The sequence below is a fragment of the Brassica napus genome, chromosome C6 (genome assembly GCF_020379485.1).
Source record: "Brassica napus cultivar Da-Ae chromosome C6, Da-Ae, whole genome shotgun sequence".
Classification (NCBI taxonomy): domain Eukaryota; kingdom Viridiplantae; phylum Streptophyta; class Magnoliopsida; order Brassicales; family Brassicaceae; genus Brassica; species Brassica napus.
This window is the reverse complement of record NC_063449.1, coordinates 25,071,009-25,082,734: the sequence shown is the minus strand read 5'-3', so window position 1 is coordinate 25,082,734 and position 11,726 is coordinate 25,071,009. Positions and strand designations below refer to the sequence as shown.

Here is an 11,726-nt window from a genome sequence, read left to right as displayed (position 1 = left end):
CTTTTACCTGACTTTTAAAACAAATACATGAAGACTTGTAGAAATAACTATAAAATGAGTGATAGTCTTGAGTATTTGGGCCTTAATGAGTTTTAAACGAATTTATGCACAATAGTATTGGCATGTTGATATTGGGCATATAAGCTATTTTTATAAGATAAGAGAAAGGAGCAGGTGGAGATGTTGTTGTTGCCTTTGTGTCTGTCAGGATTGTCTCTTGTATCTCCTCGTGTAGATGTGTTTGTTTATCTTTTATTTGACGGGTAATATGTAAAAAAAAAATCATTGTTAGCAGTATTTATCAGAGTTCGTAATTTACTTTGTTTTTTTGTTTAGGTAATTTTACTGATTTTGGTTGTCGTCTTCGTCTTCTTCGTTGCGAAAGTAAGTTTGTAAATTGTTAAATAGCTGGTCGTGTAGTTTGTATTTGTTTAGCTGACTCAATGTATGTGTCGTTGAGTTTTAGCTGAAGTGACTGAATTGGTATATTTGTTTTCAAGTTTACTTCTAAGATTAGACAAAAAATAGATGTAATCATTAATGATTCGTCATTTTTGGAATTCTAGTTTTTGGTGTTTTGATTGTTTGGGTTGTTGTGGTTTCTTTTAAGGTGTAAAATAAAGGTTTGTGTAAAATTACTTTGATAAGTAAGGGAGATAAATAGACGACCACAGAATAAGAAATATTTTTGATTATTAATGTTAGCACAATATAAATAATAATATAAAGAGAATTGTGTGTTGATTGTTTCTTACGGATCAGTGAGGAGACGGATAAGGACTCGAGTTGTTTCTTTGGTAAGGCCAGAGCCCTGGACAGAACAGATTTGCCCAACCACATCTGCGAGTTTAAATATCAGTTATGATATCGAAACATAATATAAACCCATATGCAATATGATAATATACCTGAGAGTTCTAGATTGGTGTTCGCAATCACTTGGAAATTGTCGAATAGTCTAGTTATGACTGGAAATTGATCTCAGGAGCACCCGTGATAATTTCATCATTAATAGTTGGTGAGATGAAACGAATGAGGAATGGATGATCAGTTATCTTGTACATGCTTGAGCACCTAACAACCTCAAAACGATCGATTTTCACAATGGAACCGGCTTTCAAAGATGACATGTAATGATTAGCACGTCCGGCGGGAATAAACCCATGAATCACGAAATCTGCAAATAATATTATTCAACAAAGAATCAGGAAATCAACTAAAAATAATTATATTAAATAAGTGTGATAAATCGAAGATTAACTTACCTTTTCATCGAGGAAGAGAATCGTGATTCCCATAAACTCACTTTCTTTCTTAAAATTCAGGGAATCCCAGAAGCGAAAAGGTTAGAGGCTATGCTCTGACTACTACGACCAAGACGGAGAGACTCGAAGGTTGAGTGACGGACGCCGATGCCGATTTGAGGAACTAGAGTGGCAGAAAGAGATATTTTCTAGAAGCTGGTTAAAGCTAAGAGGAATCAATGAGTTTTGTGGAGATGCAAATTGGGTTCATCAAAGATGAGAATCATATATATAGGGTTTCGAAAAGGACTACAAATCAGGAATATTTATGATCAAGCGATTTAAGATGGGGAAATGAAGAGTTCACCGGTGAAAAAATAGATTACGAACAGACACACGCTGCAACTCTGTAACTCCGACTTGTCTAAGACAATGATGAAAAGAACCCTAACTTATGTTAAACAAAGACAATTTACAATATGGGAAAACTATAATTGTTTTTTTTTTCATATAACGTGATGAATCTCATTCAAAAATGAAACTCATAATACACTTGTAGGCCCGGCCCACAGAAAAAACCGAAGAAGCAAAAATTTCCGACCTTCATAAATATATATTAGTTTCGGCCATCAATGTACAAAGTATCATTTAGTTTAGTGGTATAAATGATGGTGTTTATATCTCAATAACCCGGGTCCGAACCATGTGCTTGAAACTTTTTTTACTCTTTTTAAAAGTGGGGTCCACAAAACGCTGACGTGCCGCGCTGAGGAAAGAGCAAAAACTCCATCATTATAATATAGATTCCTTTACAGTTTTGTTTAGGAATGAATGAAATGAATATATTTCATTTTAATTTTATTTCAAAGTTACAATTTACATTCAAACCAAGGTCGCTGAAACATGGTTACATGGAGAATTTAAGTCACACTGAACTTAAACCACACGTATAAATCACACAGACAAACACATAAAGAAAATAGACGGGTTAGCGAATCTTACAGCTCATAAGTCATGCCAACCTTAAGAAGCTTTGACCTTGGAATCGCAAGTGCTTTGTCTCCTTCTCGGCAATTTTTCTTCAAGAAATTGTAAGCGTGGTTCACTATAAACTTCTTAAACAGAGAAGAATCCTTATCCGCCGTAATTTCAGTCTCTCCCATTAGATAAACCATTCCTTTCTCTCTAGCTTTCTCCACCAAATCCTTCTGATTCTCCACGGATTGCACTTGCACGACCCTTCCCGACCTAATCTTGTCTGAGGAAGATGAATGCACGGACCCGATCCGCCCGGAGGAAGGGACTGAGTTAGACAAAGGCACAAGTGTAGTCTGAACATTTGTTTCCTCCTCTTTCTCCGCCTCTTCCACTTCTCCTCCGGAAATGAAGTACTCGTGATGGATGAACTCCTTTAAGTAATGAACAAACTGACGCTCGAACTCATCTGGCTCTTCGATGTCTTCCTTGTAACCATACCTCACAACACATCGAAACATCCCGAAATCCTTGGGCTCCACGTAACGGAAAAAGAATCGTTCTGATGGTGTCACACGGCTCACGGGAAGTGACTTGATGGATATCAAGACGAAAACCGTATGGACAGAAGAAAGATTTGAGATATAGTGAGAGTACAACGGAGTTATGCCGTGAACAAGCTCCGTGTAGAATAGAGCAATGCCCGGAACACGGTTTATGTCAGGACTCGTAGCCATTTGTATAGCGGTTTCACCAGAAATCTTCTCCCTAAGTTCGTACCGGTACTTGAGGACGTGAACGTATTGCCAAATCGCCATTACTGCCATCAAAACCACCGTTATTGCAAGCGGTAGATAACCACCGCTCGTGAACTTGTACATAACCGAAGAAAGGTATAACATCTCTATGGAGCCAAAGATGATCAAGAACATAGTGATCCACACTATGTTGGTCTTCCAAATAACAAGCATTATGAGAGTAACCATGAAGGTCGTGATGACCATGACGGTTACCACAGCGATTCCATAAGCGTGTCCTATCTTCTCGGTGGTCCTGAAGGCGAGAGTAACAGCCACACATGCGAGCATGAGAAAGTAGTTGATCTCGGGGATGTATACTTGTCCCTCGTACTTAGCCGACGTGTGAACCACTTTAACTCGAGGGAAACAACCCATACGTAGAGACTGCGAGATGACTGAGAAGGCACCGGATATCATAGCTTGGCTTGCTATAATCGATGCTGCCACCGCCACCACAAATGTTGGCCAGTAAAACGGATCTGTTAAGTTTCATCCAGTGTTATGTTGTTAGATATCTAGATTAAAACTGAGTAGGAATCATCCACTAAGAACACTGTTTGTATGCACTTTCAATTTGAGGTTTTATATAGTTTGAGATAAACAAACCTGGGATAGAGTCATAGAAAGTATTTGAAACGTTCGAAGTATTTTTGGTCAGGTAGGCAGCCTGCCCACAATATATTGTTAACAGCGCTGGATATGCGATACATGAGAAACTAATCTGCAACATTTTTTTTGAAAAAAAATAGGTCAGTAAATTAAACACCAAAAATATGTGTGATGAGTTTTCAAATCAGTTTTTTTTTTTTTTTCAAATCAGTTTGCAATGAGTGAATTGGTCTAATTTATCTTATGTAATTTTCAGTTCCAGTGTCATATATATATATGTCTAAAATGTTTATGTTTAAGATATCCTCTTTACTTAATTATATAGCTAGGGTCTGGATATAAAAATCACCTGTACGGCTCGAACACTGAAATGACCTAGGTCAGCAAACATGGCCTCCGTCCCTAATTCAACAAATTATATTCAATCATTAGAAATAATATTTGATATTTGGATTATATAATACATATAAATTCATTTTATGGATTCTCACCAGTGATGCAGAGGAAGACACCTCCGAGGGAAATCCAACCCTCTCTACCGTTTCTTGTAAAGTAGTGAATAATATAGAGTGGATTAAGTGCTTTTAGGACGGTAAAGCCATGCGTGAACAGATTAGCGAGACCAATTCCGGTCAGAAATGTGAACCATAGAAGGATGATCGGGGCAAACGAGAATCCAACTTTATCCGTTCCAAACCGCTGAAATGCGAATAGCAGAATTAAGATTGCAACTGAAACACCAACGACCGTGTCTGCACATTACCATCATCAAATTCCATTAGATCACATTTATATAGGTTAAATTGTTACATTTGAATATTGTGAGGAATCATATTCTTCCAAGTTCCAACTTAAAAAAACAGCAGTTAATATTATTAACATATATCAATAAAAAAATAAGCTAGAAGATGGATGAGTGAGTTTACTTTGTCCGAGAGATTTGATTCCGCTTACTGCTGAAAGTACTGGATCAAGTAAAAAAGCATGAAATTTGTTAATTAATATAATTCTGGAGGATATTTTACCTCATGTTGGTCAATTGTTTTCTCAGTGCGTACCTGAGATTGAAGGAGTAAGAATACCATCACCAATGACCATGGAGGTGCCCATAATAGTGACAAGGAAGAGTGTGATCTTAGAGAATTTGAAATTCTCGAGCTTCTCTTTGATCTTATGGGCTCTTCTGTGCTGTGTGTTTGGAAGTTCAAGTGTATAGTTTGAGAGTTCTCTATCTTCTGGCTCTTGGTTTGGGATAAGTCCTGTTTTTGCATACCGACATATCAACGAGTACAGTGCAAATGTTCCTCCTGCGTTCACCAACTTTGTTATATGGGTTGCATATAGTTATTTAATAAATATTTATTAATAAATATATTATTAGTTTAAAGATAAAAAAAAATTAAATAAAACATAATATTTATACTATTTTATGGATCTTTCAATTTCTTAATTTTTTAATTTTTATTGATTTAAAAAAATTATTTTTGGATAACAACACTAATATCTTGTAAATATGTTATTATCTTGAACAAATTTTTATTATATTAATTTATAAAAAATGATATAATTAAATAAACAAATATATAATTGTTAATATAAAGTGATGTTATTAAACCAAATTCTAGGAATTAGCATAACCAACAAAATCTCAAAATAAATCAAAAGCACGTGAATGTTAAACCAAACTCAGCTTTACATATTATATTAGTCAAAGTAAATAAGAATATTGATATATGTATAATTATATTGTGAAATATTTCATATAATAATTCAATAAACACTCAAGCAGACCAACTATGTTGACAAACAAAATATTAATATGTAATGCATATTTGAGGAAATTTTAATTTAAACAAAGTTATAATTCTTTAAAACTCTTGAAAAATTAAAAGTAAATAAAGTAAATTTTAAATTTTCATAAATATAAGGTACTTGTTCTAAAAAACAATATTTTGAAAATATTCCTTTTTGAAAGTTATTCTTACAACTGGATGATAACAATAAATATTTAGTAAAAATAAAAACAAAGAAATACTAAATCTTCAACTCCAATAAAAAATACAAGTTATTCTTGCAACTGAATGATAAGAATAAAAATGAAAATATCACGAAAATCACGTTAACAAAAAAATATAAATCAAATTTATTGTTATTGTTTATATATTTCTTTTTAGTATTTTAATACTAAAATAAATTTAATAATTTTTAAAAATATGCCATGACATATTATGTTTACAAACAAATATAAATTAATTTTTGTTATTTTTAATAAAACTATTTATAATATTTTAGTATAATGATAAATCTAATTATGATATGTGTATATATAATACTAAATATAAAAATAAATAAATAAGAAATAAAGATGTAGATAAACACAAAATAAATACATGGAATTATCATTTTCTTTTTTAAAAAACGTTTTCCATTTATTTTTGAGATATTTTTATAATATTAGTTTATAATCAGTTAAATAATGAATTTTATAATTTATTTATTAGATATTAAAATTTTAATTTGTCAAATTAAAATTAAAATTGTTTAATGACTAATCCTAAAATCATGGAGAACATAACAAATAAGCAAATTCACTTCTCAAATAATAGTATAAATATCATGTCTTACTATGTTAGAAAAAATAATATATACACAAAACAAAGTAAAATACATTATCTAAAGAATTGCGAATTCTAAATAGTATTAATATTTGGTTATAATTGAAATTTTTTTAGTATTACCATGTCATTTAGAAATAACCAAAAAAAAACTATATAAAAAAGTCAACGTGGTACTTGTACGAACTCTAGACGCGCTTTACTTATTTATTTATTTTTTTTGTTAACCGTGGAGATCCGGCGACCGAGGTCAACCGACTAATCCCACCCCAGGAATTAGCAGGGAGGGCCCGGGTGGCCACACGGGATTTCGAAACCGGGTCCGTATTGGCGGGGAAACTGCCTCAAGACCACTAGCCCACCACTCCGTGGTTAACGCGCTTTACTTGGGAACAAAAAATAGTTTAGTCATTGGATCCTGCGAATCGCGTCACTTCGTATTATTCAATTTTACAACGTGCGACATCGTACAATTATTAGAACACATACAAATCTTTTGATCTAGGGGACGTACATCACACTAAAAAGTCAATGGTAATATTGATTTTATTTTTTGGAATATTAGAAATATAGACCAAACATTTAGCTGGATGTATTCAATTTAAAATTTGAGCTGATTTGATTTTTAATGAGGTTTGAGATGATTTAAGGAATTGCAGAGAATAAAATGAGTTTTGTTAAACTACTCTAGAATATCACATAAAATTATGGGATTTGAATTTAAATTTTTTTTAACTTAAAAAACTCCAACCAAACACTCTAAAATCACCTGAAAACTTTAAAATTCTACAACTTAAAATATTTTCAATAACAGTGGATTTCAGAGTACTTTATAAAATGTCAAGTTCAATAACACTGGATTTTAAATGAGTTTTTAAAATTCATGTTTCAATAACAGTGGATTTGTCATTTTAACACAAATCACCTAAAACACTCAGTTGAATTCACCCCCTTGTATTTTTCTTTATAAGATAATACCAACTGAAATTGGTTCCTTTAATGTAATATTTGCTGAAAACCCAACATAGCCATTCATTTATCATTTAAAATACAATTTAAAAACTTATTTATATATATATTAAATATTTAATTAAAATTAAACTAATTAAAATTAAACTAATTAAAATTAACCTAATTAAAATTAAAATATTTGTGTTGTCAAAAAAAAAATTAAAATATTTGTATATATGGACATAAAAATATTTTCATATATTTTTAATTGTATTGAAAATCATAAAACCAATTCACAAGTGAATCGATTTGCATATTAAAAATTTATATTTTTGTTTTTCTATATTAAAAATTTAATTAAAATAAAACTAATCAAACGTGAATCGATTTGCATACATAGAAATTTTTTAAAAATATTTGCATATATGGAAATAAATAATTTTGTTTGTATAGAAAATTGTTTGTATATATCATATATAAAAAAAAATTGTATATATTTTCAAAATATTTGGTAACTGCACTTCCATGTTTTCAAAGATATTTGGTCATGATTATATGTTGATTACATATTCTACTCGGGGTAGAAATAAGTCATGTGGTTCAAAATCATATTCTACTAATCTTCAAATTTTGAATTGTTAATAGATTGCATAATCCTACAAATTTAAAGTTATAGACTAAAAATAGAAATTAAAAATAATTTTAACAAACTCTGAAATTTGTAGATTAGTTATTCAAATAAAAGTAGATTGTCTAACAAAATGTAGAGTTCAGTTTCTACTATGTCTTTTCTTAGAATATAAAATCTGCTATTCTTAGAACAAAATTTTAATTTTTTATTTAACAAGTTTTAGAGCCTAAAAATACTACTACATTGATATGAGTATTTCTTCAATATATATTGTTCATAGTTTTCATAATTTTTTGGGTTTCTAAGCTATTTATTTCATTAATTTAATATATAGAAAGAGCAATAAGAAAATGAGTAAAATTATTATCCGATAAGGATAAACATACTAAATTTTGGGTCATAAAAAATTTGGTCATTATTTCCAATTTCTATTTTATTTTTAGCTACATCTTATATATTAAAACAGAAGTCACAACCTTGATTCATGTGTGATTTTTTAAAAAATGTACCTAATAGACCTATTTATAGAAAATCATGTTATATTTAATATATAATCTTATCATTTAAATTTTGGGCCTATCAGAAATTTTTATTGGGCTATCAATAATTGGTTTTAAACAATAGATGATCCATTGAATTTATAGATAGTATAAATTAAATATATATAATTTAATGTTATAATACTATATTTTCATATGCTAAATATTTAAATATTTGTCTATGTTAACTTTTAAAATTTTAAAGATTTTTTTTCTAAATAAAAAAAATCATATTATCTAACAATGATTAATCTTTACTACCTTAAACAAATGAAAACAAATTTTAAACTATATAGTTTATTTTAAAAATTAAGCAAAAACTAAACGTTTAATTATTTACTCGATAATATAAATTTATGAAGCGAAAAATTTAATTTTTAAAAAACTTTCTAAATTTGTGAAATGTTACAATATCTTTGAATATGACAATAAAATTATATTTTACTAATCTTTATATATATATAGTTACGATTTTAATAATGAAATAATAATCCGAAAATATATATATAGAAGAAGATATAAATACAATGAAACTTTGAAAACAATCTATTCAATGAAAAAATATACAATAAACTTATTATGTTTTAAAAATTGATAGACACATATATATTATAATATATACCAATTTAGAATTGAAAACAAAATATTTATATAAAAATAAATGAAAACAAAAATCTGCGCGGTTGCGCGGATCGAGATCTAGTAATATATTATATGAAAACTATATCGAAGTTTTGATTATTGATTAAGTCTCTTCATAGATCCATCGAATCTTAATGTGGATCCAGTAAAAGCGCGACCATCGTCGGCTTAATTCCTTTCTAGGTTAAAATATACCACTACTTCTTTTTTCACGAATTTATAATATACATAAATCATGTTTTCACTGGTTCTATCATGTAGCAATATGATAACTACATTTTACTCCATCGATCGATCATTAGTGAATTGACTCAATAACTTTAAGAGAATAAGTGAACCGCACGTTACAATGGCTTCTTTCTGACATTAAATTTATAAGATAAACATTAATCATACATATAAAGCATTCTTCCCAAAATTAAGTCAAATTTCTCTTTCCATTTCATAGTTAAGAATTTTTATATATGATTTTATCTTTGTTTAACAAATGATTTGATCATTCATACTGTATTTTAAATAAAAAAAATGTAAACATAAAAAGTATAATCTTAGTCGTCTGATTCATTTTTAAATTAGAAAGAGAGCTATCTTGTCTTATTCTCTAAACATTATTTGAGAAGTAATTTACCGTGTGTTATCAACACAATAATTTTGAAAAAATGACATGACATACAAATAATAATGACATTACTTGAGTTAATTGTGACATAGACATTTACATTTAATGTTGATCTATATTTTTGGTAAGTTTTTTAAAATATAATAATAATTCATATATCATCATATAATAAATAATATAATTGTAGAAATAGAAATATAATATTCTTCTACATTTCTGAAATATTATTTAATTATATTTTATAATTATATTATTTTTATTACTAAAACAATTCTTTAAAATTTTATGCAGTTTTTAAAAATTGTAATTTTCTAATCTATCTCAATACCATTAGTTTTTTAAATATCTACAATTGTAGAAATATTATTTGTTTTATGTTTTGATAGTTATATACCTAACAAATTTGTTTCTTAATTTTATAAAATTTGATTTAATATATTTTAACCAAAAGAAATAAATAAATAAAAATTTCCAAAAAATATTTATTTTATCTTCACTTTAACATATAATTAAATAAATTTTAAAATTAAATATTGTGAGCAACTATTAAAATCTAAAAAGTAACAAAATTTTATTTTTAATATAATATAAATTTTAAATTTTTATTTCTGCACACATGAAAACATCTAGTATATATTAAAAACGATAGTAAAGTAAAAGAATTTTTTAGTATGTTAGAAGAAAAGGGTTAAAACGACAATAATTATAATGAAAATTAATCGTCTAGAAAAGAAGAAAAAGTACCTTCTCCGTTATCGTTAGCCTGAAGGACAATAAAAACATATTTGAGAAGTGCGACAAGGGTGAGAGTGTAGATGATGAGCGAGAGAACGCCGATGATATCATCTTTTTCATGGATACCTTCAGTGAAAGTACTTGCATACACATATAGCGGTGATGTCCCGATGTCTCCGTACACCACTCCTAGGCTCTGGAATGCCAAACTCATCGTCGTTCTCCAGCTCATCTAATTTCATTCAAAGTATGTATGTTTTTTACATATAAAGGTCATCCTATATATTCTCCATCGAACACGAAGAGTTATATTTAGATACATACCAATGAAGGATGACGAGTATTGGTTGGAGTTTTTCCGGCCTCTATGCTGAAGGAATCGGGCCGAAACAGTTTTCCCCATGATTTCTGATTAATAACCAAACAACAACAACAAACTGCTGTGAAATATGATTTTGATCAGTTACAAAAAAAAATGACTTTGATGACGCTATAGAAAAACAATAAAACAAGGTTGAGCGTTGATCAACAGTTTCTTGGTATGATAACTATTCTTTTTGTCATCATGAAATCAAAGATGTTCCTAATCGGCGCTTTTGATTTTTTAGCACCAAGAAAAATAAGGTATATACGATTTAGATTAGATACTGAATTTTTGTTTTTGGAAAAAAAAAGATACTGAAAAATTGATAGGCACTAAACGACCAACTTAACCTATGTAGAAGTAGTTATATAGAACCACAGAAAGAACAGAGATGATCTTATATTGTAAGCGAGATGAAATAATACCTTTTTCTCTTTCAACTTCTGCTCATGGTCATGGTTATTAATTTCATCATTTATTTGATGTTCCTCGCCATCCATTTTTTTTGTATTTGTTTGTAATACTGTAACTCTTGAGAGAGATGGCTAATTAGATGCTTTTAATCGGTTCTGTTTTAGTGGTCTTTATAGGCGTAATAGTATCTGACTTCTGATTAAACAAACACCCGAAATACTCATCCAGTGTAGGGAAGAATAGAGTTAAATTAATGTGGTAAGGACGCGTCTCAGACACGTATTACCGGCTGTTGAAAGTTGAAACTTCTGAACTATTTAAATATAAATTATATATTTTGATGCCAAATGTTATAGGAACTAAACTAAAGAGTCGGACTATTGTTGCAATAATTAATCGTTGGGTTAGGGGAACAAAATGCGTTTAAAGAGTTTTTGAGTGTTAAATTTATGTTATTTCATTGAAACATTTTGCGTCTTTATTTTTGGGATCTTTCTATTTTTGTGTGCATTTTCATCTTTTTGGCGTAAATATGATTAAGAAGTTCCTATTCCGCGAGTGTTCTCATCTATACTAAGCTGGCTTGTG

At 29.4% G+C, this 11,726-nt stretch overlaps 1 protein-coding gene across 1 annotated transcript; it reads right to left on the bottom strand.

Moving 5' to 3' along the window:
- Positions 1–2,072: 2,072 nt before the first annotated feature.
- Positions 2,073–11,300, bottom strand: LOC106409626 (potassium transporter 5). The gene is made up of 9 exons (XM_013850225.3): positions 11,150–11,300; positions 10,685–10,768; positions 10,370–10,592; positions 4,687–4,935; positions 4,555–4,593; positions 4,120–4,380; positions 3,978–4,030; positions 3,626–3,740; positions 2,073–3,498 (listed from the first exon to the last, which is right to left on the bottom strand). Exons 1-9 carry the CDS (start codon positions 11,222–11,224, stop codon positions 2,243–2,245), a joined length of 2,355 nt encoding a protein of 784 aa, XP_013705679.2. The 5' UTR covers positions 11,225–11,300; the 3' UTR covers positions 2,073–2,242.
- Between the last annotated feature and the right edge of the window lie 426 nt (positions 11,301–11,726).

Bases quoted from the DNA above. Each gene is read 5' to 3' on its own strand.
- LOC106409626 (XM_013850225.3), bottom strand. From the start codon at position 11,224: ATGGATGGCGAGGAACATCAAATAAATGATGAAATTAATAACCATGAC. The intron at 10,593-10,684 runs GTATGTATCTAA...GAATGAAATTAG, and splicing joins ATACTCGTCATCCTTCATTG to ATGAGCTGGAGAACGACGAT. The intron at 3,741-3,977 runs GTGATTTTTATA...AAAATGTTGCAG, and splicing joins TCAGTGTTCGAGCCGTACAG to ATTAGTTTCTCATGTATCGC.